The sequence below is a fragment of the Onychomys torridus genome, chromosome 20, assembly GCF_903995425.1.
Source record: "Onychomys torridus chromosome 20, mOncTor1.1, whole genome shotgun sequence".
NCBI lineage: Eukaryota > Metazoa > Chordata > Mammalia > Rodentia > Cricetidae > Onychomys > Onychomys torridus.
Window position 1 is genome coordinate 40247805 of NC_050462.1, and position 27904 is coordinate 40275708.

Below are 27904 nucleotides of genomic sequence, written 5' to 3' on the forward strand. Positions count from 1 at the left end.
GCTGTTGCCCCGACTTCCCGACTTCCCTGGCAGATGGACTACAAGCTGTAAGGTGAAATAACCCTTTCCTCCCCAAGCTGCTTTTGGGCCTGGTGTTCACCACAGCAACAGAAACCCTAACAAAGACAAGGGTGTTGCTAAAATTGAACCCTAAAACATCCTAAGCCTGCTCTACCGCTGAGCTACAGCCCCTGCCTGAAATCCATTTTTCTATTGGACTTCATTCTTTCTGTGGTCTGTAGGGTGTGTCCCACCTTTTTGACAAAGCTTGCTTATTTGTTTGTTTGTTTGGTTGGTTGGTTGGTTTGGTTTTTTGAGACAGGGTTTCTCTGTGTAGCTTTGCGCCTTTCCTGGAACTTGCTTTGTAGACCAGTCTGGCCTTGAACTCTGCCTTCCGAGTGCTGGGATTAAAGGCGTGCGCCACCACCGCCCGGCCTGCCAACGCTTATTTAATTACAGGTATCTGGGACAGAGCAGAGCTGGCCAGTGGGAAAGATTCAACTCGTCTCCAAAGGGGACAGAAATACATCGTCCAGGTGCAGTGAGCCACACCTGTAGTCCCAGCATTAGGACCTAACCAGTGTGCAGTCCTTCCTCCTCCAGTCTTATCTCCCAGGAGACAGGAGATTGCAAGTTCAAAACCTAACAGCTAGAGCATTCTGCAGCAGCCTGACATACATTCTGAGACCTTGTCTCAGAAAACCAAAGGGCTGACGATGTCGCTCAGTGGTAGCACCGCCCACTGTGCACCAAACCCTAGGTTTAATCCCCAGCACCACCTCCACCAAGTTTATGTCCATGACGTCCCCAAGAATGTAAATGAACACCAGCCCCCACCTATTGTTACTAAAAAAAAAAAAAAAAGTCTCTCTGGGACGGATGCTAAATGTACTCAGCACATGTTGGAAAGTATTTTAATGGGCTTCCCTGGCTGGCAGCTCATCAGTCAACCCAAATCTCCAGTGTGTTTCTGTACAGCTTAGACTGTCAGGTACCTGTTAGCACTCCCCTACCCCCATCCCCCCCCCCGCCCCTACCCCGGCCTCCTCTGAGCACTGGGAAAGCAGCTCAGACACATGTTGGTTCTATTCTGCTTCTGTCTCTAAGACTTGAGCGGCTCTGTGTCCTTGCCTCCCACCTCCCCATCAGCAGCATCTCCCATGCTATGTCTTCGGTCAGTGTGACACTAGGATCTGGAGTGAGTGACAATGACTAATGAGAGTCACCGCTCAAGGCAGGCCGGCCAATCGCCACCTTCTCTACTGCCCCAAGATGCTTCCACAAAGAAAGAAGCCCATGGTGCCACGTTGAGTCCTCTACCCAAAATGAGAAGGGAGAAGCTCCAGCCCCAAGATGCTGGCCCCCTTTGTCCTCCCAACTTGCCCGAAAAGCCCTGCCCAGAGCTCAGTCCCGGACACACGCTGCAGCAGGACAGACAGCAAGCTGCAACTGGGTGTGCCTGGAGAGCGGGAATCCTTATATAAGTCTCCAAGGTACCTACATGGCTGTTGTCACGCGTGTCTGGGGAGTCTTCCCCACCACACCTGGTGTCCCCCAGCTAGGAGAGATTCAAAGGGAGCTGAAGATAATGTCACCGACTGAGGGAGTTTGTTTTTGTTGTTGGTGGTGGTCACTCCTGAGAGCTATTGAGACAGGACCTTGCTGAGTGGCCAAGGCTAGCCTTGAAGCCACACAGCTGCTGCCTCCGCTTCAGGAGTGCCAGGACGACGATGTCCTGCTCAGGAGGGGGTGGGAGTTTACAGGCATGGAAACACTGGCGAGAAACAAAGGTCAAAGCCTCCAGCTGTGGCCTGTGGTCTGAATCACTCTATATCATCCTGATATGACAGCCCAGGGGTGCTGTGGAACAATCTTTGTACACTGTGAATATGTATTACTCTCATTGGTTAACGAGGAGCTCACTGACCTGTAGCTGGGCAGGAGAGATTAGGCGGGAGAGCCAGACCAGGAGAAGTCTGGGAAGAAGAAGGGCAGAGTCAGAAGAGTCGCCAGGCAGACGTAGAGGAGCAGGACATGAACAAAATGAGGTAACAAGCCATGAGCCACATAGCAACACATAGATTGATAGAAATGGGTTAGATTAAGTTTTAAAAGCTAGTTAGTAATAAGCCTGAGCTACTGACTGAGCATTTGTAATTAATATAAGCCTCAGTGTGTTTATTTGGGAGCTGCTGGTGGTACAGAAACTTCTGCGAGCAAACAGCGCCTAATGCGGAGCAACGAAGATCTACATTAAACCAGAGAAAGCTTAAAAAAGGTTCTAAACACACAAAAAAGGAGCCAGATGTGGCTTCCTAGTCTGGTGTCTCTCATGCCAGCCATGGTACAGAGACATCTCTCCTGGTAGCTGCTGGCACGCCATGAACTAAGCTGCCTGACGGATTCCTGGAGTCTCTCATGTGGGCCACAGTAGAGAGGCGTCTCCCAGCCACTGCCTGTGGGCTTACACAGCCAGCTGGAGTTTTGCCAACATGCTGCATGGCAGGTTTGGGGTTTTGGTCATGCAAACAACAAAAAGGTTACAGATGCTCAGTAAAAACAGATCCAGACAGAAAAAAAAGTTCTAAACAGGTGTGTTTAGAAATATACATAGTCCTGGGAGAGAAAAGAGAAGGAGTGTGTGTGGGGGGGGGCAGGGTTGGGGTAGAGTGCTTGCCTAGCAAACGCAAGGCCCTGGCAAGGTCCTCAGCTCCGGCAAAAAAAAAAAAAGACAAAAAAAGAGAAGGTAGGTGTGTGTGTGTGTGTGTGTGTGTGTGTGAGTGTGTGTGTGAGAGAGAGAGAGAGAGAGAGAGAGAGAGAGAGAGAGATTTAAAATAACTAAGTCCTTAAAAGGGGAGTAAAGTAATATAGAAGAAATAAGACACATAAAGATGGGAAATACACAGACAGTCTGGATCCTATGTTGTCTTTAAATTTTCTGGCTGCTAAGAGACACTGTATTATGAAAACTGATAGATTAAGCCAAACTTTATTTTTTTTAAAAAAAATACCTTTACTTCAAAATTTAAGTCAAAAAGTGTGCTACTTTGGGGGAGAGGTTATGCTTTCACTTCTACAGGAAATGAGAAGCTGTGGATTCATTCTGGGTTAAAGGAAATCAAGTTTGATGTGGGAAGACCCCCTGAAAACCCTGGCACCAGACCTAAGAAAATGAACCTAGAGGAACTGCAAGAAGTGTGATATATATTTTACCTGCTCAAACATAAAACAAAAAAAATCATCTTTGGCTGACTTATGTACAATGCACAGTCCATACTTGTATTAATGCAGCTATGTATGTAACCTCTAAAAGTTTATGTATTTTTCAGAGCAAGGGGACCAGACACCAATAAAAACATATGGTCCGAGTGATTCAGCATCCACAACAGTTCAAGGCTACTGACTGAGATGATCCAGCCTCACAAAATACTCCAGCCAAGAATTAACAATTATCCTAATTTTCTCAAGTTTCCCCCCAAGATTACCGGTGCCCCAAACAACAGGAAGTAGTCTAGAGAATGATGCCCACATTGCCAAAAGATGGATTATGGATATTTATTATTGTTGAAGGGGGTTTGGTTACAAGTTATTATTGGTAATAGTAAAAAAAAAAAAAAAAGGCTAAACAAAAGAGTTAAATTCAAAGATCTCCTTCTAAAGAAAAAAAGAGGGATAAAGAGGGATATGATTCAGAAATGATAGGATAAAAGGGTAGATTTTTGAATCTACTTTTAAAGTAAAAAAAAAAATACTTAAATATTTTATGTTGGTATGGTTTATTGATACAAATTTAAAATTACTTTTGCTATACTATGTATGTTTCTACTCTTGTTTGGCATATTATGCTTATGCAACTCATTTAAAATGTAATGTATAATTAAGAAATACAGATTAATACTCATCTCTAATAGTCAAACTTACAGTGATGTTAGGTATGTTTTCAAGGTCATAAACATATATTTAGATAGATAGAAGGTCTTCAAACACTTCAAAGACCTACAGAATATGGTATTTATTATGGTTGATAACCTAAAGCCTTTCATGACAGTGAGACATGTCTGCTCCTGGCAGTAACAATTGAAGAAACTCCATATAGAGTTTGCTTTCTTTATGGCAAAAACCTAGCCATTTGGGCAATGACACTGCCCTTACCTCAATTACTGACAGTTACTATCCAGACTGGACGAGTAGGATGCAAAAGAAAGAGACTAGCAGACTTTAGTAAGATAAGGTAGGATAGTCCTTCAAAATTCCTGCTTCATTAAAAAGTCTGTCAGATACTCTAGACCTATAGGCTGAAGATAGATGCCCCAACATTACAGAGGAACATTGGGTGACTGTCCAGACAGCCAGCTGTTTCTGTCATTTCTTAATTTTAGAAGTTGTTTGCTCTACACTTCCTGTTTATTCAGGTAATATTATATCCTTCTCAGGTCTCTGATGGAGTTGAAGACTAGATAGTTATTATTTTCTTTGTTACCAAATTCAGAAAAGAAACTCACTAAAGAGGTGTAAAGTGTATAAGATTGAGAGACACGAAAAAAAAAAAAGATAGTTTTAGGTTGATGATACAAGTTAGGATAGAAAGTAAATTATGTATAAAACTTTAGACTCACTGGCTGGAGAGATGGCTCAGAGGTTAAGAGCACTGACTGTTCTTCCAGAGGTCCTGAGTTCAATTCCCAGCAACCACATGGTGGCTCACAACCATCTGGTGCCCTCTTCTGGTTGGTCATACATGCTGTATACATAATAAATAAATATATCTTTGAAAGAAAAACATAATCATTTAAAAAATTTAGACTCACAAAGATAAGATAAATAATAAAGTATTTTTTTTCTAATTTTGCCAAATACAAATGGACTGGATATTGTAACTATAATTCTTACTTAACAACTGTTTTGTTGTATGTAATTTCACTATGTTAAAGTTAAAATCTTTCTAATTAGACAAAAAGGGGGAAATGCTGTAGAACAATCTTTGTACACTGTGAATATGTATTACTCTCATTGGTTAATAAAGAGCTGACTGGCCTATAGCTGGACAGGAGATACTGGGCAGGAGAGACAGACTAGGAGAATTCTGGGAAGGGCAGAGTCAGAAGAGTCGCCAGACAGACAAAGAGGAGCAGGACATGTACAGAATGAGGCAACAAGCCATGAGCCACGTGGCAACACATAGATTAATAGAAATGTATTAAATTAAGTTTTAAGAGCTAGTTGATAATAAGACTGAACTGTGGTAGAGCGCTTGCCTAGCAAGCACAAGGCTCAGGGTTCGATCCTCAGCTCCCCCCCCCAAAAAAAATCAAGCGAACTTCTGCCCTCTGGGGTTCTCCCATTGTGCTATAAACCTGTATTTAAGACCTCCTCCCTCCTTCAAAAAACGGCATTTGGCATTCAAAAAAGAAGAAGGAGGAGGAGGAGGAGGAGCGGGGGTCAAGATCATGCTGGGGAAACCCACAGAGACAGCTGACCGGTGCTAGTTGGAGCTCACTGACTCTGGACTGACAGCTCGGGAACCTGCATGGGTCCCAACTAGGCCTACTGATTGTGGGTGACAGTTGTGTGGCTTGATCTGTTTGTGGGGTCCCTGACAGCAGGACTAGGACTTATCCCTGGTGCATGAACTAGAGCCAATTCCCTGTGTTGGGATACCTTGTTCAGCCTTGATACAATGGGGAGGGCCTAGGCTCTCCTTCAACTTGGTATGCCAGACTTTGTTGACTACCATGGGAGGCCTTACCCACTCTGAGAAGTGAATGGGGGTAGAGTAGGAGGGAGGTGAGGAGGCCATAGAAGGAGAGGGAGGAGGAACTGGGGTTGGTATGTGAAATGAAAAATCTTTAATAAATAAATATAAATAAATAAATAAATAAGCCTGAGCTATTGGCCGAGCCTTTGTAATTAATATAAGCCTCAGGGCATTTATTTGGGAGCTGCTGGTGGAGCAGAAACTTCGCCAACATGGTGGGTCCCTGCTGCTCTGGGTACCCTGATTCTAGGTGGTTGGGAAAGAACTCACTCTGTAAGTGCCTCTGTGGGAAACACAGGGGAAGGCTGTAAATCAGCCTTCCATCCAATCACCCTACAGTTGTGAGCGGTCTGTGTTTCAATCAATTTCCTCCTGTAAGCATAACTTTTAAAATGCAAACAAGACACTTGGCAGTGGCCACTCTCCAGATCAGATTCCCTCTAGCTCACACACTTTGCTCTGCCTCCTCCACAGAGGTGTCTGGCCAACCCCCATAGGGTCGAGATCAAACATTCTCTCAGTCAAAACTGAAGAAAAACGGAAACAGAAAAGGAAACGTCAGCTTTCAGGAGGATTGCTGGAAGAGAAGAAAATGGACGGATGGCAATGAAATATAAGTCACCAGTGTGCACCGTACACCCCACAAGCACTCCCTTGTGTTAGTTCTTTTTAAATGATTTATTTGGGGGGGCGGGGAACTGGAGAGATGGCTCAGTGGTTAAGAGCACTGACTGCTCTTCTAAAGGACCCAGGTTCAATTCCCAGCACCCACAAGGCAGCTCAGAGCTATCTGTAATCCCAGCACCTCTCATCACTCAACAAATAAATAAATGTAAAACCAAACACTGGACAGGCCACTGGGGTGGTGGTTGTGGCGGCAGTGGTGCACGCCTTTAATCCCAGCACTCCGGAGGCGGAGGCAGGTGGATCTCTGTAAATTCAAGGCCAGGCTGGTCTACAGAGTGAGTTCCAGGACAGCCAGGGCTACACAGAGAAACCCTGTCTTGAAAAAACTAACAAAACAAAACAAAACAAAAACGTAGCTGCTAAAAATAATTCCCTCCCCAGAACCAAGCGAAACTCCTTGAAGTCTCCGGTCCTGCTGTGTTGCTGTGTGTATCAACATTTCAGAACGCTTAATTCACCTCCCTGGGACACAGGGAGACCAGAGCTTCTGGGGTTCAGTGGCATGGTGTGCCGCTGAGAACGTGTTAAGATGGCAGGATCCTGATACTGATGCAAATAACATCTGCCTTCTCACAAACAGAACCTGGTTGGCAGGGGGTGCTGCACGCCTTTAATCCCAGCACTCAGAGGCAGGTGGATCTCTGTGAGTTTGAGGCCAGCCTGGTCTTCAGAGTGAGTTCTAGGGCAGCCAGGGTTACAGAGAGAAACCCTGTCTCGAAAACCAAAAACCACAACAGAAACAGCAACCCAATTTGAAGTCTTCAAAGGCATGTCTCCTGGAAATCAGAGTTTTAAATCATACTGTTCTCCTTGACTCTGGCACTCTAGAATCAACCAGGAGTGATTTGACAAAAAAAATAAAAAATAAAAAATAAAAAAAAAATAAAAAAAGAAAAAAAAAAAAAAGAAACTAAACCAAAGCCTAAAGCTACCCCTGCCGGACAAGACTGATGAGCCCAACCTGGAAGTAGTTCTCTAGGTGGCCACTCCCTGCTCTGCCCCTTTGGGTTTTCTCCTGGCCTGCCTTCCAACCCGTTAACCGTTAAGCCAAGATTCTAGAACACTGAATTAAGCAAGTCGTGGCTCTCATCAGAAAGTGGCACACAGCAGACTCTAAATGTTTAGTTCCATTGCAGAGGACGACCCTTGTCTAGAGGGTGGTGGAGCGGGTCAACCTCCCCCTCACAAGTTTGGATGGCTTTTGCTCCAAAACGCTCCCCCCCCCCCCCCCCCCGCCTCCGCCTGGTAGCTCCAGAAATTATCAGCCCAATCACAAGAGCCACACTGGGGTTGGTTCCCTGATCTGACCAATCCTTCCTGGCAAGAGATTCTCAAGGAAAATCCAAGACAGTTCCTTTCCTGTAATTTAGTATTATCCCCCAAATCAGTGCTTCTCACCCTTCTTAACACTATGACCCCTTAATACAGTTCTTCATATTGTGGTGACCCCACAACCATAAAATTATTTCATTGCTTCTTCATAACTGTAATTTTTCTAGGGTTATGAATCACAAGGTAAATATCTGATATGCAGGATATCTGATCTGTAACCCCTATGAAAGGGTCATCTGACCCTCCTCAAGGGGGTCACTACCCACAGGTTGAGAACTTTTGTCCTAAATGAAACCATAAATGAAAAACAGCCACCAATCAATCAATCAATCAATCAATCAATGGGTCGAAAGTCTGTCTACTCTGACATAAGCCTACCCTCACCATCTGTCCATCAGAGAGGATGTGGTGTTTGTTCTTTGAAAATGCAGTCTACTGAACACTTGGAGCTTGAGAACAAGCGGGCCGACACAGGCCTGCAATTCCCCTCTCGGTAGCTAGGGAATGCCCAGCAATGCGTTTCCTCACCTGTGAGGGGGGTGTTTACAGTATTCAGTGTGGAGTAGATGCTTATTATACTGTTGGCTTGTTGAGTAAGGCTTGACACGTGGTTAGTGCCTTGTTGACATGGGGTGTACCAGAGACTTCAGTCCTTTCAGTAAGATGAGAATCGTTAAATTAGGATCATCTGACACCCTCCAAATGCGGTGTTTAACTGAACCATACTTTAAAAAAAAAAAACCACACAAAAAACACCAACAACTCAGAATTCTGTTCCTTACACATTTTTTTTAAAGGTTTATTTATTATGTATACAGTGTTCTGCCTGCACGTGTCCCTGCTGGCCAGAAGAGGGCACCAGATCTCATTACAGATGGTTGTGAGCCACCATGAGGGTGCTGGGAATTGAACTCAGGACCTCTGGAAGAGCAGCCAGTGCTCTTAACTGTTGAACCATCTCTCCAGTCTCCCTTCTTACATATTATACACTCACACTGATCCATGATGTGAGCCTGGAAGACATGAGAACTCCCCACCAACAAGGGATCCTGCAGCGAAAAGCAACAATAACATCTTGCAATCCCAATCCACAACTTGAGATCTCAATCCCACAAACTCACTGCATACTACATGCTAACTTAAAGTCGCAGGTTATGTGACTATAAATATGGGTTCCCTTGGCCCTTCCTCAGGCTCATTCTGCTAGAGCAGTTCACGGAACCCAGGTTAACACCCACCTGTGTGTGCTGGCTCCTGACCAAAGATATAGATGAAGAAATTCACTGGGCAAGATGCACCATTCTCCAGATGTTGTGAGGATGGAGCCTTCCAGACATAAGCATGCAGTAGAGCATGGGCAGCCATGTCAAAACGAGACAGACCGAATAGGGAAGCTCAGCAACGCTTCTCCAGATTGCTCCAGCTGTTTGTGCAGCCTAGCTTCCTTACAGCCAAGAGGCAGGAACCCTTGTGAACCTGAGTTTTAAGCTACGCTTCAGACAAGTAATTTAGTTTTAATTTTATTGGCAGTACTTGTTTGACGTAGAGCTGGGGATGGAACTCAACCCAAGGTCTTTTCTGTTTTTCTAAATGGTTTTCATTTTTAATTTTGTGTGTGTGGGAGGAAGGGGAGATGGCATGTGAGTGTGAGTGCCCACAGAGGCCAGAGGCATGAGAGCGACCAGAAGCTGGAGTTACATACAGGTGGTTGTGAGCACCCTGATGTGGGCGCTGGGAACTGAACTCGGTTCTTCTGAAAGAGCAGTAAACACTCTTACCTTCTGAGCCAGCTCCGCAGCCTCACATAAGATAGACAGAAAGAACATTTGCTTCCATGACCTGCCTTAGGGAAGAGAAATTCTCATTTCTATTTGGCTCATTTGTCTTGGGGAGGGAGTGAGGAGTCAAGAATCATGGAAACACACATATTAAAAACATAGGCGCCGAGCAGTGGTGGCGCACACCTTTAATCTCAGCACTCGGGAGGCAGAGGCAGGTGGATCTCTGTGAGTTCGAGGCCAGCCTGGTCTACAAAGCGAGTTCCAGGAAAGGCACCAAAACTACACAGAGAAACCCTGACTCGAAAAACAATAACAACAAAAGTGTGTACAATATGTCTGTATATATACATACATGCACATATATTTGCACACACGCATATATGGGTACTAGGGAACTGTCTTACTAAGGAAGAAAATATCATGCATTTTTTTTTTTTTTTTTAAGACAGGGTCACTGTGTAGCCCCAGTCTTGGAATTCACAGTAATCCCCCTGCCTCTGCCTCCCAAGGGCTGGATTGAAGTGTGCATCCCCAAGCTAGGAACCATATGCATTCTTGGTGCAAACCCAGGAGGAGCATAAGGAGCAGCTGCCGGGCTTCAGTCAGCTCGGTTTTCCAAGTGCTCACAGGGCGGAAGATCAAGTCCACCACAGGAAAAGAGTGAGTGTGAAGGTTTGGCAGACGCAGACGCAGCTCGTCCTGAATGGAAAGAGTGGCCGTCTCTCGGCGGGAAAGCGAAGAAGAGAGATGACCCCATGTGTCCTGTGACACCTGAAAATCAAGAGACCCTCCCAGCCTGCGCCCTGGTGATGCTGAGGAACCTTGGGAGAGATGTGGCGCAGCAACGCTGGCCCAGACGGCCATCAGCCTGAAGGAAAAAAAGCTGATGGAGAATACATAAAGACCCTGCAGCCTAGGGACACGAAGGGAAACTTGATGGAGCACAATGGCAGTCGTCAAGGCTGAAGAGATGGAGAGGAGGAGGAGAGCGAAGAGGATGAGAACAGAGATGAAGATACCTACGTTGACTCCAGCAGCCCCCCCCCCTATAAACCATTTAACCCTCCCTATATACATCTCCCGCTTTTAATAAAAAAACTGAAATGTGAAACTAGGAGCTGATTTTAAACCGTACAGCACCTTTTGCTATTTCGTTAACACACTACTGAATATCTTTTTTTAAAAAAACAAAACAAAACAAAACTTGGGGGCTGGAAAGATGGCTCAGAGGTTAAGAGCTCTTCCAGAGGATTCGTGTTCAATTCCCAGCACCCACATGGCGGCTCATAAGTACCTGTAACTCCAACACCCTCTCTGGTCTTCTCTATCATCAGGCACACACGGTGCACAGACATCATGCAGGCAAAACACCAATGTATATAAAATTAAACACACACACACACACACACACACACAAAAGCTGAGTGGTGGCACACACCTTTAACCCCAGCACTCGAGAAGCAGAGGCAGGTGGATCTCAGTGAGTTGAGGCCAGCCTGGTCTACAAAATGAGTTCCAGGCTAGCCAGGACTGTTACACAGAGAAACCGTCTTGAAACAAACAACTGTGTGTGGGTTTGTGCAGGTACATGCAGTACCCCCAGCGGCCAGGGGAGGGCACCCAATCCTCTGGAGCTGGGAACCAAACTAGGGTCCTCTGCAACAGCAATGTATGCTCGTACTTCTGAGCCAATCGCCATAGCCTGCCCCCTACCCTGCCCCGCAAAATGTCTGTGGACAGCCCTGTACTGGTGGTTTTTCAATAACACAAACATTGGCTGGTACAGTATGGGCCTTCTACATTGAATGGAAATTTAAAGCAGTTTTTGTTTTGTTTTGTTTAAAGATTTATTTATTTACGTATACAGTGTTCTGTTTGCATGTATCTCTGCAGGCCAGAAGAGGGCGCCAGATCTCATTACAGATGGTTGTGAGCCACCATGTGGGTGCTGGGAATTGAACTCAGGGCCTCTGGAAGAACAGCCGGTGTTCTTAAGCTCTGAGCCATCTCTCCTGCCCTAAAGCAGGTTCTTATTTGTAGTTTCCTCTGATGTAACATGAAATTAATTGTTGACTGACACGATTTTCAAAGAACCAAACCAAAACACACACACACACACACACACACACACACACACACACACACACAAAACCCACAAAAACCAACTGAACAAAAACCAAATTATTTTCTTGCCATTTTGAATACTTCTAAGATAAATACAGTTTTTTGTTTTTTGGTTTTTTTTGAGCTGAGGATCGAACCCAGGGCCTCTACCACTGAGCTAAATCCCCAATCCGAAAAATACAGTTTTTAATTATTTTATTTCAGCTTTTAAGATAGGTTATCTGTCTCCCCGTGTAGCCTTGGCTGGCCTAGAACTATGTAGACCAGGCAGGCCTTGAATCGAGAGATCCACCTGCCTCTGCCACCCTAGTGCTGGGATTAAGGGCATGTGCCACCACCGCCTGGTTCAGAAATTTTGTTTTGTTTTGTTTTATTTTTCAAGGCTAGGTTTCTCTGTGTAGCTTTGCACCTTTCCTGGAACTGACTCTGTAGACCAGGCTGGCCTCGAACTCAGAGATCCACCTGCCTCTGCCTCCAGAGTGCTGGGACTAAAGGCATGTGCCACTACCTCCTGGCTCAGAAAATATGCTTTTTTAAGAGATTGTTTTTATTTTATGTGTATGGGTATTCTGCCTGCCTGTATGTTTGTGTGCTATATGCACCAAGTGCCCACAGAGTCCAGAAGAGGACACTAGATGAACTTGAAAGTGTGCTGGTATTTGAACCCTGGTCCTTCCTGATGATCAGTCAGGGCTCTTAACCCATGAGTCATCTCTCCAGCCCCCAGAATATTTAATTAGTAGGGGGAAAAATTTATCAACTGACAATGTATTTTGTAAAGAAGCCAAGGCAGGAAGGTACTCCCTCTAAGGGGAAATTTCCCAAACCCACCCCTGTACTGAGTTGAAGCACCTGTTCATAACCTTTAGAAGGAAAGTTTGCCCCCACCCCCCCAAAAAGTGACCTATCCAGAGCCAGTTCCTTCCCACCGCCTGGCCCTCATTTCAGGAAGGCCTCTAGGGGGCAGTATAGCCGAGAACACGTTCAGCAGCCTCGGAGACAGAGCAAGAGGAGGCGGGACACAAAAAATCCAAGAAAACTTGTTTCCATTTGCAGAAACAGTTGCAGGAAGGGAAAACCGAACACTCCCTGTGGCTGCTGAAGTGGCCCGTTCAGATGGAAGGAGGGCAGGGGTGGGCTGGGGTTTCTAAGGACTGCCTGGCTGTTGTTGGTGGGCACAGGACGTCCACTCCACACTGACTCTTCAGTGTGTGCATGGCTTTCTATAGTGTCCAATGCATACGCAGTTCACAAGGAAAACAAGCTGAATGTCCAGGACAGGCGGACATGGGGCTAGAATAAGAAACCAAAATGGTATTTGGAAGAATGTTATGTCCTCTCCCCAGAAAACAAAACAAACCAACAAAAACCCTTGTAAACATTATTGACCTCTAGTCGGTTTTTCTCCCCCCCCCCCCCCCCCCGGTCGAAAAAAGCTTGTCCAAAATCGGTGACTATATAAATAAAGACATACAAATATCCACTAACAACTTCAATTTTTAATAATAGAAACACTTTTGCCATTCCAGACACAATTTCAGGGGAGAAAAATCTTCCCTATAAAAATAAAACTTAAACTCATCAACATTATAAATATAGCTTTGAACGTCTAGATTTCAAATGCTCCCCCTGCCACCCTGGCCTTCATTTTAACACCGGTCCGGTACCATCACATTCTGAACAGAAAACAGTATTCCAGCGAAGCTCAGTTTCGTTTGACAGGAGGGTTTGAACAGTGGTGAAAAAAAAATCTTTGGCCTCCGGGGCTCTTTTCCTTCTTGGATGCTTTTAAAAAAACAAAAACAAAACATAAAACACGCTGCTCCAGTAGCCAGTGTTCGGGAGGGAACAGCAGTCTTCCGGAACCAGGAACCGGCAGGTCCGCAGACAGGTCTGCAGACGGTAAAGTTTCACAAGGTGTAGGGTGCGTGCCGGTGAGCCAGGTTGGGATGAATACAGATGAGGATTCCTGCATCACACACTCTACTTCAAGTAAGAAAAAAAAATTCACAGACAGCCATCAGCTACTACTTTTTAGGTTCTAACAGGCTCTTAAACTGAAGAACTAACGCTCACCAACTCTAAGCTTCCTCGGAGGAGTAATTAGAAGACCAGGTGGCTGGCTGGCGACACAAACCCATAGTCTCACAGTCAAACCAGCTCAGAAACCATGAAGGCATCCCTGAACAACAAAGGCAGAGCGTTGGGTGGCAATGTCACTAAAACCTCACTGATGCACTGGAAAGAAATGACATGCAAAATTAAACAAGACGTGCCATTCATATTTTATAGCTAGTTCTACTGTTTTGTTTTTGTGTTGTGTTTTTTTTTTTCCCAACTCTTCCTAAAGCTTGGAAAATCTGATTGTCTCGGGAGCTTCTGGAGCATAACCCACACGTGGCTCTGCCTCCCACAGGATGATGGTCCCCGACAGGTCAGGAGGAGCCACCACAATGGGACAGATACTCAGTCAAAGGCACGGTTCATAGAAAGGCAAAGAACTGGAGCACCTTGGAATTTCCAAAAGAATCCATTAAGTGTCACCGCGTTAACAATTCCTTGGGAATTTATAAACATCATCATCTATCTAGACTAAAAACAGACCAACTGTAAGGCCCCTCTGGAAGCCCAGCACACCGTTCCCTCTGCTCTCGGACTTACAAGCTGCCATGGAAAAGGAGGCGGCCGCGCCCATCTTCAGGCAGGTTTCTATTGCACATCCATTTCTTTGGTTGGGAAGGAACACGCACACATTTGTTAAAATAGCTCCATAATGACCGCCTGTTGTGCGGTCAGCTGGGTGTGGACTCTCCTTCCTCGGGGCCCTTAGTCAAGTCTCTGAGAGGCAAGGATGTGGTGGATTGGGTCTTTAATCAGCACCCTGTCCTCTACTCCATAAGAATTTTGGCGAGGGGTTGGGGGTGGGGTGGGGCTATGGGGGGGGGGCAGGGGAAAGGAAGGGCGGAATAAAGGGGGAGGGGGGAAGAGAGTGATTGTCACAAAGTGTGCTGTGAGCCCTGGACTTGATACATCTTCTAACTAACAGCAGAGGGGGAACAGCCATCCTTACCTAAACTCCTTTTTAGCTGAGAACCACCTCTGGGGGCAGGGGAAAAAAAACACTACATTTAACAGAAATCAGCCATGATCAAGCCCCACCTACACAGAGAAGCTATACCCCGAGACCATCCACTCCACACCAGCGGAGTCGGGGAATTGGTGCACAGAGGCCAGACCCAGCTGCAGGGGGGCCTAACTCCGGACCACCTCGGTCAAGGGTATGTCCGCCACAGGTCAGCTGCCGTTCACAGACCCCTCCCTCGGGCTTAGCTCCTAGCTCATCGGCTCTGAGTCCACACTTTACCATTAGCAAATCAACCAGTCTCAAAATGGGCCTAACATCAACCCTGAACGCTTTTAACTCCTTTACAAACAAATGTACCTTCCTCCTCTAGTGCTTAGAAGCCACGTGACCTTCCCAAGCCACCGTGGGCTCTCGCCTCCCCTCTACCTTCTCAACATGCTCTTTACTTTCTTTGTAGAACCTGTTACAAAATCTTTTCCCAGTCCCCCAGAGTGCCTGCATTCCCGGGTCTTTCAGATCACGTGGACAGGCTGCTCTGACAGAAGAAAACCAAGCAGGTAGTTTCACCACAGGACAAGTACTCGAAGATTGCATGTCAATCCGCACACCCCGAAGCGTAACAAAAGAAAAAAGAAAAGAAAAAAAAAAAAATCACATCCAAGTAACTAGAAGAAATCAAGGGGAATCAACCCAGAGTTCATGCTTCCAAGCAGTCCAGGCTGTGCCTGAGGACCACAGGCTCACAGCTTGCAAGAGGTAACGTCGCCAGGCCGTAACAGAACAAGCTCGCAGAGTCCCGTGTGCCAATTCGTGAGGCGCAGGATGCCGTGTGACCAAGCTTTGGGAACTGTGTCTAGAGAGAAAAGAGGAAGCCCCCAGCATGGCGGGGCACCAAAGCAGCTCTCTGCGAAGAGAGGCGACGCTGCTCTTCCACGGTCCGAGCTGTGCCTTCCTGGCAGGCGGGCAGGCAGGCGGGCGGCCCTCGGCCTTAGCCGGGCTTCCACACCTCGCCCAGGGCTTCCTCCAGCTTCTGCCTGTAGGCGGTGTAGCGGCGTCTCAGGCTCTGCACCTGTTCATCTTCTTCCTTGTCCAAGATGCGCAGGAAGTTCTGTAGCTCCGGGAGACTGAAGGCTTCCCACTGTGGGGGGGGGGGGGGGGGGGGGGGGCAGAGAGGAATATGCCGTGTTGAATTCAGAGGCCGGACACGATTACCTCAGCCCCTTCTTTTCTTGTCTCCCCAGAGACAAAGGTTTTGCTCTGTAGCACTGTCTAGTCTTGAACTCACGATCCTCTGCCTCAGCGGTGGCTTTAGAGCATATGACACCAAGCCCCGCAGAACACGGACTATAAGAAAGTGGGGGGTCTGGTGATTGACTCCCCATATCTGCATCAGGGGTCACAGTCTCGTCTTCTTCCTCTCCTACAGTCATATATATATATATATATATATCATATATATATATGATCTCTATGTGTGTGCTATGGTACACATATCACACATATACACACACACACACAATAATAATAATATGCATGCATACCTACACACATACATACATATTGGTTTTTCCAGACAGAGTCTCTCTAATAGTCCTGGCTGTCCTGGAATTCACTCTGTAGATCAGGCTGGCTTTGAACTCACAGAAATCCACCTGCCTCTGCCTCCCAAGTGCTGAGATTAAAGGCGTGCAGCACCACTGCCCGGCTAATAATAATCATTTTAAAAGAAGTATTTAGTAGCACTTTATAGATCATTTTGAATGGAAGGCTAGAATAATTACAAGATTCGCTTCAGGCCGCGTCCTCCATCTAACCACAGTGCTGGCCTCCCGACATCTAAGCCAACAAGCCTGTTTTCCTAGCCTCATTGACTGATGGTGCCATGGGACACGCCTCACTTCTGAAGTCGAGGACCTGGGCTGGAGCCTTTGTCGAGGATCACTGAAAGCTCACAGATGATCTACAGGACAGTCCGAAATGTCTCTCAGTGGACACCCCAACACCTCCTCCCTGGAGAGAAAGGATGCTCATGTGCACAGAACTCCCAGGTCATCTGACTGGATGGAGAGGGCCAGGGATTCTCTGGCCGCCTATGTGTGGGGTTTCCCTTTATAAGGAAACGGGCCTGGAGTTTTTCTTAGTAGCAGACTCGTAGGGGAGGCTCGGCTAGATTAGTCGGGTGGAGCTGGGGAGAGGTGAGGATGACTCTCTGCATGGGGACAAGGAAGAACTGTTACTTCCTCTGACTCCTGAAGAGCACTTGGCAAGAGGATGTTCTAAGAGAATTACACTGTAAGCTAACTTGGGGTCCGTTTCGGGAGACTCAAAATCTCACCCTTCCCTGCTTTCTCTCAGCCCCTCCCCACGTCCTTGCGGCAACGAAGCAGGCCAGCTGTTGTGTGCAGGCTGGTGCCACTGTCACCAGTTCCTTGCTCACCTCTCCAATTTCATGTTCTCGAAGAACAAAGCTGAGCGAGTCGGTTCTGGGTCCAGCTACCAAACGCAGGAAGAGTGGGTGTTCCTGGTCGGAGAGCTTTGCAGGCATACACTGGGAAAGGAGACAAATGGCATGTTACGGAGGGCTCCAGCGACTCAGGGACAGTGTCCCCACCCCCAGCCCCTATCCGGACACATCCCAACAGTGCACATCCCAACAGTGCACATCCCAGCCTCCGTATCACCATTCTCTTACCGGAACACCAAGGGCCCACAGTGAACGACCCACCCCAGTATACACCATGCCTTGACGAGGAGGAAATGAGTTCCAATAATAAAATATCACAGGAACTTGCCCCAAATATGCTTATAATTCTGTCCCCCTGTCAGGAAAATGGAAAAGTTTTTTTTTGGGGGGGAGAAGATCTTAACCCCTTTAAAAACAATGAAAATATCTCATAGTCTGTTCTCACCAAACTAGCACCTCGAACCCAAACTGACCCAGTGAGCGAGAAATAGAAGCGGCTGCAGATCAGAGACCTGGCAAGACACAAGACACAGGCACCAGGAGCAGCTTCGTCGAGAATCGGAGGGACTTATAGTGGTGTCATGGTCCAGCGACGAGCGGCGACCCCAAGTGTCGCAAGGCACGCCACGCTCGCAAGAAGGGGTGACGCGTGGAGTAGGACGGAGTCTGAGGCCACTGCTGGTGCACCTGTGATCGGCCTGAGTGGTCCCAATGGAACGAGGGCTGCGCGGGGACTTGCCTGGCATAGTCTGACAATTGTCACAGACTCTTTCCAGTCCTTTGCGTACTTAGCCCTTCCGTCACATCTGCAGTACGAAGGAGAGTGCATCTCATCATCGGTCTCTCATACTTTCCTTTCACCCTGGACATTTTTCCTTTACGCCCGGGGGCCGGTGGGTGCTGGCCGGGCATGTCTGCAGCTTTAATTCTCAGCAACTTGGGAGGCAGAGGCCAGGTGGTTTCTGTGAGTTCAAAGCCAGCCTCTGTCTACTCAGAGTGAATTCCAAGGACAGCCAGGACTTTAGAGAGACCTCTGTCTGGAAAAAACCAATTATGTATTGTATGTGTGTAGGTATGCATGCTATATTATTATTAATTGTGGTGTGTGGTGTTATATTGTGTGTATGTTGTACCATAGCACACACATAGAGATCATATATATATTATGATATATATATAAATATATATATCTGACTGTAGGAGAGGAAGGAGCCGAGATTTGTGACCCCTTCGGCTGCAGATATGCCCTCTGGGACTAGGGTCTGCTTGAATGCCTCAGGCGCCAAGGGAGAGGCTCGCCTCGTTGCTGCATCTTGTTGTCTCCTTCTCTACAGATCACTCTATTGTGTGCACCCTATGAAGTTCATGCGGGCTGAGTAGAACAGAGAATCTGCCACTACGAAATAGACGCGCTGAGATAGAAGGGGCACACACCTTTAATCCTAGCATTACAGAGACAGAGATCCATCTGTCTTCTGTCACGGTCTTTCTGCCTTCTCTTCAGCAATGTTCTCAGAACCTTGGAGGTAGTTAATATAGTTATGTGTCACATTTAAGGCTATGTATGCAGTATTCCCTTGTTGAGGGTTGTCACACCCTGACCATCTGGATCTCTGTGAGTTCAAGGCCACAATGGAAACGGCCAGGCATGGTGACACACGCCTTTAATCCCAGGAAGTGATGGCAGGAAACAGAAAGGTATATAAGGCGTAAAGACCAGAAACTAGCCTGGTTAAGCTTTCAGGCTTTCAAGTAGCAGTTAAGCTGAGACCCATTCCGATGAGGACACAGAAGTTTCCAGTCTGAGGAAACAGGGTCAGCAGAGGAACTGTCAAGGTGAGGTGGCTGTGGCTTGTTCTGCTTCTCTGATCTTACAGCATTCACCCCAATACCTGGCCTCACGTTTGTTTTTATTAATAAGACTTGTTAAGATTCATGCTATGGGGGATGGGGGGGAACGGAACCTTGACTTGCCTGTCTTTCTGCTCTGAGGGGCCTGTGTTTAACAAATGCACACCCCCAGAGAGAAGCTGTGTGCCCGTCACCCTGTGCCACTGAAGGCCATTACCATCATGTCAAACTCAGTACATTTTCTTCCGTGGCCGCGGTAGGCTTTTCCCAGAGGAAAACTGGAGAAAGCTTAAACCGCTCAGCTCACTGACAGGCGTTGCACTTCCTGGTTAGCACAGAGAGTGTGAATCGTAAACACCAACCTCCGTTCAAACACCTCACCCAGGACATCCCACCCCATTGCATGAGGCAATCTAGTATTCCTTCTAGGCGCTGGGCATGGACAGAAGTTCGGACAGACCCCAGGACATTCTTTTCCACCTGTCAGCTGAATGAGTCACACGTGCCTCCCGGCCCATCCACCGCATGTGCACGCGGACTGCACACGGGAGAGCATTCCTGAAGGCTTCCACCACACAAGTGCTCTCTTGTGTCCTGAAGGACAGCAACATCACCGTCACCAAACCTGTCCCTCTGTGCACACCAGCAAATCCTCCACATGTGCCTACCACAGCCCCTCCTCGATCTCTCTCCAACTCAAAATAGACAGCCAGTAAACCTAACGGTCTGCCATGGGAGTACGGCTTCCTTCCACAATCTGTCCCCGCCCGGGCTCTGCCAGTCCACCGGCATCTCTCGGCGGTCCCTTGGCTAACAGACACGAGCGACAGAGACAGAGCAGGCAGAGCACTTTCAGTGTGGAGTGTGGCCACGTACCTTGGTCTTCCCGGTGACATCGCTTATAAAGTGCAAACTTGGAGGGGCTCTCGCTCACCAGGAACTTCCTGAGCAAGGCCTCGATCACTTCCCCCACGGTGTTTGTGCTGCTGATATGAAGGGTGTTCATACAGCCACCGCCACTGGGTGGGGGTCTCCCGGGGTTGGGAGGGGTCTGGCTGGGTTTGCAGAGTTCCAGCTGCACGTTAATGAAGCCAGTGTAGACCCCGTTCGACTTCTGAAGAGGGAAGAGAGGAAGGTCGGTCACATTGAGTGGGTGGGTAGGCAGGGCGGGGAACAGAGTGCATGCACCCTAGACAAACGGCCAACAGCTCTTCCCCACTCCTCCCACAGACGGGGACGACCTCGGTGCGGGATCCACGCCAGATCTTCCGGCAGATGCCGCCTCGGAGAAAACGCTGCCTGGGGAACAGGCTAGCCCCCGCGGCGGGCCAGCCCTGAGGCTTGAGCCTTCCAAGTCTCGTGAGCAGGGTCAGCACCCATCTGGGAGGACACGGCCGGACTCTACTCAGTACTCAAGGAAGAGAGGGCTCTGAGACCCCAAGTCAGCAATGATCCGGTGCTAGGAAAACAGGCTGGCTTTATTCCCAGTGGTAATGAGGATGCATACCTCCACCAAACTGTTAAGATATTCATTAGCACACAGCATGCCATGCATGTCAGGCCCCTTGAAAGCAGATCCCAGCCGTGCGAATTACAGGTATGGTTGACCACACACAGTGGGTCCACACTTCTTAGCTGTCACAGTAGTTGACGGTCTAGCCTTTGCTTTTATAAGAACACTTCACTATCATGTTTTATTACCACAGATCATCAGTGTTGATTTAATAAATACTCTATGGCAGAACTTTTAAGAACTTCTGTTATTTATTTTTTCTTCAAGATCAATTTACAAATTTCCTTGTTTATCCTTGTGTGCATGCCTCTGGCCTCCAAGGGCACCCATGCTCACAAAGACACACGTATACACATAAGTGAGATAAATCGGAGGGAGGGAGGGACGGAGGCTGACTTGGGGTTATCTACCCCCACCTCTCCTTCTTCTGGTGGCTTTAAGGCCACTGGAGAGATGTCTTTCATCACTTGATATGTGAAAGCTCTGGCCCACAGATTGCAGCGTCCACTTGGGTGAATTTTAAGCAGGTCACTCTGTCCTTTCAAAGACAGACCCTACCAGTTCACGGGCAGTAGATTAACAGACTGGGGTCCACAGCCCTGGAAAAACTGCGGGGTGAGGGTGGAGGGGTGCTACATGGGTGGGTGACGCTTGATCCAGTCTGGAGACCACAGGAAGATGTCATGAAGACAAGAGCTTTGCTGTTGACTGTCACTAAACCCTGGCCCTCTGACCTCCCATGGTATGGGACAAGGTTGCAGAACCCTGTGACACCACCTCGAAGGAATCTGAATGCTGTGGGCCCCGTGTCTTATGGACAGTCGGGAGAACACACTCAGCTAGACGACATTCCAATCCACGGGCACAAAATCCTCTAGCTGCTACCATGTCTGTCCTACACTGGGTAGAAAGCAAACAAAGTCTCTGATCAGAGTCGGAGCTGCTTCAGATAGATTGGAGACGCCCAAAATCCCCTGGCAGGGCGGAACCGCAAATCTATTAAAACAGGCAACCCTGTGGGGTCTTTTTTCACCCTCATCCACCGCCCAAGAATCATCACTATAGGCTTGGGCAGCAAGTGGCTTTGCCTCTGAGACATCTCACCACCTAAATTCCACTTATATTTATTTTCATTTTTTTTGCGGTGGTGGTGGTGGGGTGTTCACATAATCATCAATTTTCAACCTCGGCTACAAAGATTAAATTTTGAAAATTACAAAAATACCCTATTTTCCTGTTCTACCTATCTTGCCCAGGACTGTTACGAGATTAAAAGAGATAAATCATAGATTCCTTGGTATTTTTTGGTGTGTGGCTGGACACGGGCCCATGTGGGCCACGGCTTGTTGGGGATGTCGGAGAACTCTCCCACTGGCCAAGGCGGGGTCTCTTGGTCTGTTGTTGATGCTGCCGCTCTGGGGTATCCCAGGCTACCAGGCCCGAAGCTCCACTCCTCTGCAGCGTGTGGGTATTATAGATGTGCACCACCCCATCTGGCCTTCCCTTGGGTCTTGGGGATCAAAGCTGCCAGCCTGTACCTGGCCAGCCATCTCCCTGACCCCACTTGTCTTCCGGCAAGAGCCAACTGAACCAGGCAGTACTTACCAAGGTCATCTTCAACTGGTCTGTGACAGCTAAATTGTACTTATGGACCTTCTCTTTGATTTCCTCTTTGCTGAGGTAATTGTGAGTGTCCTTCTCTTTCTCCACATCCTAGAAGAAAAACAAATCATGTCATGCATGAACAACCACAGGGGGGGGAAATGCAGATAAACCAGGATTCTTCTACATTCCACAAAAGAGCATCCAGGCACATTCTCCTTGAGACACGTGCTCTACTTTACTTTCAAACGCACCAGGCTCACCCAACGCTCATTTCCCACACTGGTCTTCCTAGGGGTAATGAAATGAAATCAGTCCATCAGCAATTAAAAACGGTATTTCATTGAGTATCATTCTGCAAATATGTCTTTGCAAAATTTTCCTTCTGCAGAAATATCATTCCACATAGTACCAGATACTAGACATTTTTACTTCAAACTGTTTGTATGTATGTATGTATGTATGTATGTATGTATTCATTCATTCATTCATTCATTCATTCATTCATTTATTGAGACAGGGTTTCTCTGTGTATCCTTGGCTGTCCTGGAACTTGCTTTGTAGACCAGGCTGCACTTGAACTTACAGAGACCCTCCTGCCTCTGCCTCCCAAAGGTAAGTGCCAGTTTCTTTTTGAGACAGGGTCTCATTATGTAACCCTGGCTGGCCTGGAACCAACAAAGACCTGACTCTGCTTCCTGGGTGCTGGGACTAAAGCTGTGAGCCACTAGGCCCAGCTTCGAAGAAGAGCTAAAGATTCACATCCAGAGCTTCTCCCAAGCAGATCTCAGTGTTATGGTCTCTACAGCTTTACAGTTCACATTACAGCAAGTAATAAGTGCCAGTTAACCAGCGCTAGCCATCGACTGTCAAACCATGCACAACCACCAGAGGGTAACTGACCTTCCAAACAGTCCCTATGTCAAGATCCAGGTGACCAGACCCGTCTCCCCACCCTGCCTACTTCGCCCCACACCTTCTCTCTCCCTGTAACCCGAAAGGGGACATACTGACCAGTTCAACCCTCTCATGGTCCTTCGGAATTCACTAAGAACTTATCATCGCCCGAAGACCTCATGTCCTACCTAGTTTTATGTCAACTTGACACAAGGTAGAGAGTCATTTGGGAAGAGGGAGCTTCAATTGAGAAAACGCCCCCATTACGTCAGGCAAGCCTAGGGTGCATTTTCTTGATTGGATGATGGATGTAGGCAGGCCCAGCTCACCGTGGGCGGTGCCACCCATGGACTGGTGGTCTTGGGTGCCATGGTCTTGGGTGCATCAGCTCCTTCCTTCAAGTTCCTGCACCCTGATGACCCAGGATGACAGACTACTAACTCAAAGAAGTTAACCCTTTCTTCCCTGAGTTGCTTTTGGCTTCAGAGTATTGGAAACCCTAACTAAGACAACACAGGTGCAGCCTTGTAATTACAACGCCTATCTGTGACGCCTGGCGAGCCAAGTGCACCAGGCACCTGACTGGGTAACATGTAACTCTCCTAGCCACCCAGCCAAGCTGGCATAATTACTCCAGTGTCCATGTAAGACTGAGTTCTAGGAAGCGAATTAACCTGCAGGGTGGAGGCCTGGCCCCAGTGCCCAGCAACTCTCACCGGCCCAAACGTCTGGCAGCTGTGTCTCCGTGTGGGCACTTTCATTTAATCCTCCCCCAAATGAGCTAGCTAGTCTCTCTGTGAGATAGGGAAGAAACAGAGGAGGTTTGCAGAGTTAATCGGCCCTTCCAACGTCGGAGCAAGCGCTATCTTAATTCAGGTCCTATATATCATCTCCACTAAACTGGACGGGTCTCCAAGGCTCTGGTGTAGACAAACGCTTGAAAATGTAAAGAACATGTGTACAGTCAGATTCAAACTCAAGGAGCAGACTGGAAAAGATGTAGAGATGAAACATCTTCAGGAGAAATTAAATTCGGATGGTTCATCCTCCGAACAGAAAGTATGAAGACAGGGCTCTTCCAGCTGGCCAGAGCTCACCATGCTCACACTGGATAGTCTCCAGGCAGACAGCTGTTCCTCTGCATGATTGCTGTGTGGTGATGGCATCAGTTCACCAGGAATGGCCACCACAGAACCCCAGGGCAGAATGCCACCCGGAATATTAAAAGGCTCTTAGGCCCTGATGAGAGCAATGGACAGCCACTGTCAGCATTTCCAGTTTCTACACTGGCCTCTGGCACAGTCTCCAGGACTAGAACACAGACAATACTGAAGAAATACCAGCGCAGATAACAGGCTCATCTCTTGGCTCCACGGGCAAGCCTGAAGCCCCTTGGGAACACTGCCAGTATCAATGGAGCCCCCATCCCACCCCCTACCACAGTCTTATATGTGTTGTTACTGTTAAGAAAATTCTAAGGAAGTGTAAAATATGTAGACCAAGCCAGGCATGTTGGCACGTGCCTTTAATCCTAGCACCTGGAAGGCAGAGGCAGGCAGATCTCTGAGAGTTCGAGGCCAGCCTGGTCTACAAAGTGAAACCCTGTCTCAAAAACAAAACAAACAAACAAACAGCCCATTTCTCCTCTTTCTGTTCTTTTCAGCTGACAGCTAATCACCCAATGGGCACAGCTGACCAAGAAAACGAGGTAACCTTGTCTACACATTCAATTTGTAAGTATTAACTGCCCAGGGGCTCTACAATGCATATACAAGTGTTCCTCAGAAGACATGGTAAAGGGCATTGCCTCCTCCACAGATACCGAACTGCTTCCGTCCCTTATGAAAGAAAGGGCCCAGGATTTGCAAATAACGTAGGCATCTCTTCCCACACAGTTTAAATCATCTTCCGGTTACTGGCCACGCCTAATACAATGTCAATGTTCCAGAAGCAGTTGTCTCTGAATTGTCAAAGTATGCTAGCGAGGGGGGAAAAAGTCTGTGTACGTTCAGTAGAGGTTACAGCTGGTTGGTTGAATCCGCAGGTGGAGACCATGCAGGTTCAGAGGGGATACTATTCTAAAACGGGGTAGAAGAAACTGAACAGCCTGGTATGGCGGTGGTGACACAAGCCTGTCATCCCAGCACTCAGGAAGCAGCTAGCCTAGGCCACGTAGCAAGACCCTGTCTTTAAAAAACAAACAAGAACTAGGGAAACAGCTGAGCGGGAGCAAGCCCAAGGCTTTGATCGAGCGCTGCAAATCAGCACCAAGTTAACCGTATGGAGTGTGAGAGTGTGAGACAGAAGAACAGCATGCCAGCAAGATCCGGGCTCTGCTCCCCAGCCCACCACAGGGCCTTGGGGCTTGCTCGCCCTTCTAGGTCTCTTCGCTCATTTCCTGCTAGACGACAAGTCTGTAGGTCATATCTGGAGAGCTCGTGACCTAACAGCAAAGATACAATCTGATGTTGTTCTCTCTCGTAAGGCCGAGGGAGGAACATAGCTCCATATACGGGATCAAGGAAGCTAGCAGGCCCCCAGACCGCTAAACTGCACTGAACAGCATGCATATCCTGGGGGCTTCACCTGGGTGAGACTCCTAAGGAAAAGAGGTAAAGGGGCAGACAGAAGGGTTAAGCCAAGTTAGTCAATTCCCAAAGGCAGCCTTGATGACAGGGCCGAGAGCCCGGCCACAGGCCCCCTGGAATCAGAAGCCCACGGGCACTGAGGCAGATCAAAGGAGCCATGTCTCCAGGATAACCCACACATGAACACAGAGGAACGGTTATCTTTGCTTCTCCGAGATTAAACCAAGGAAAGACTAGAAAGCACTCAGAGAGTTGGAGCCCAGGACCTACAAGACACCTTCTGGGCCCAGCACTTCCTTATTCAAAGATCAACCGGATGGACAGTCAGTCTTGGGAAAGTAGCACAGCCCAGAGCATGTCAGAGCTGGGTTTAAAAAAAATGTGTGTGTGTGTGTGTGTGTGTGTGTGTGTGTACTCATGTACCAATCATACATGCTTGTGCTTGGGGACGGGGGTGGGAGACACGGGGACTCAGGGAACATCAGCAGTCTCCATGTCAAGGTGCACCTTATCTCTGGGGAGTCCAGGCTGAGAAATGACGCTGTTTTCCGGGAGGGTCCAAACTAGAGGACCCTTACCTTGGAAAAACTCCCAGATTGTTTAAGCCTTTGTGAGAGACTCCTGTCTGCCAACCTGGGGAAGAATCCTTCCAAATATGCACTCATCCAGCACCCTGCACGGGGCAGGGGAGAGAAAAATGCAGCCCAGGTGGGGGAAGGAGGGGGCAAAAGGCAAAGACAGGGTTAAGCAGTGGCGTGGCGGGAGTGGCAGGGCAGGGCAGCCACCTGTGAATAATGCATGGTTATTGCTCTTGGCAGCCGGGGAGGGGCTGGTGCCGCACCCCAGAGCGTCTGCTGGGGAGGTTACAAGGTATATCTTTGTCTGAGGCCATAGGGAGAGTTCCGCCAGGCAAAATTCTAACTCAATGCTTGTCCCTGGCATTTTGGCCAGGGTGCCCAAAGAGCACAATCTGGGTCAACCTCACTTCCTGGGTGGGGCCACAGTGCCAGGCTGTTTGTTTTCTCACCGGTAGACTTTCTCAGAAGAGACACACCCACCTCATAGGCACGGATAACCTGCACCCAAGGTGCGTTCCCAAAGGCTCATGAGTCAGGCTTTCCAAGCACAGACCCCGACATGTCCGACCGAGGGTCTGTGAAATCACGTATATGTTTCTGGTTAACTCTGAAGCTACATCAAAATTTAAACCACAAAACCATTGAACAACAGAAGCTCAAACCATAACAAGCAAATAGAAGCGGCTTCAAAAGAGGGTAGAAAAAGATAGATCTGCATAATCACTACCTCTGTTTTAGCTTAGTGAAGGAATGTGGATTAAGGTTTAGATAGACTGAGGTCTGAAATCGTGGCCCTGCCACATTCTAGCTGTGTGACCAAAGTTATGCAACCTCTCTGGCCCTTGGCTTTCTCATCTCTGTGAAATGTGCAAAAACACGATCTACTTCGTACAACCGAGAGGGTACAATAGAAGCCATCATCAGACGATTATTTATTAGTGCCCGCCGGTGCCAAGTTTGGGGGCCCAGTTCATCTCAAGCTGTGGTCCTGGCCGACAGCCTGGTAAACCCTGTGCCCCGCCCACGAGGGCATGTTTGACTGCCATGGCACTTGGCACTACAAGTCTCTGAGACACAAGGAGGCACCAGGGATACAGGTCATGGATAGAGCGCTTGTGTGAGACACCGAGGTACTGAGTTCTACACAATGAAGGACTCTGCAAACAGCTCAGTGTGGGTAAACTGCTCACCATGCAAACCTGAAGACCTGAGTTTGGACCTAAAGCCCTCAGAAAGTTGGGCAGAGCGGCACACATCTGCAACCCCCAGCTCCTGGGGTGAGATAGAGACAGACGGGAGGAAGGCCCCTGGACACTGCAGGACAGCCTGTCTGGAGTGCACAGCGGCGGTCAACAGGTTTTGAGTCTCAAAACCCACTCAAGGGAGGCCTCTGCCCTGTGCCGTTTTGGGGGTGCTCCCACACCCACACACTTTGTGTACATGCATGAACCCACACCCACACAAATATTAATTAAACGAACTTTAAAAGAGGAAAGTTAAGCAAGCTACAGACCTCCCCAAGAGTGCCCTAAGGAAGAAGAGAAAACACTACCAACAGATCTTCTAAGGAGTAAGGAAGGCAGACCATCAGCATGTGCTGCCCCGCCCTTTCCTCGCGGCTCTGGGGACCACTCCCCTTGACACCCG

The 27904-nt window shown here is 47.9% G+C and overlaps 1 protein-coding gene across 1 annotated transcript in view; it reads right to left on the reverse strand.

Moving 5' to 3' along the window:
- Positions 1-13158: 13158 nt before the first annotated feature.
- The window catches only part of Rassf3 (Ras association domain family member 3), a 64848-nt gene continuing 50102 nt past the window's right edge, over positions 13159-27904 (reverse strand). Inside the window, 5 exon segments of the mRNA XM_036169776.1 lie at positions 13159-15902; positions 17202-17300; positions 17302-17312; positions 19956-20193; positions 22198-22305. Of these exon segments, the coding sequence (XP_036025669.1) occupies positions 15753-15902; positions 17202-17300; positions 17302-17312; positions 19956-20193; positions 22198-22305 (606 nt within the window). The 3' untranslated portion in view covers positions 13159-15752.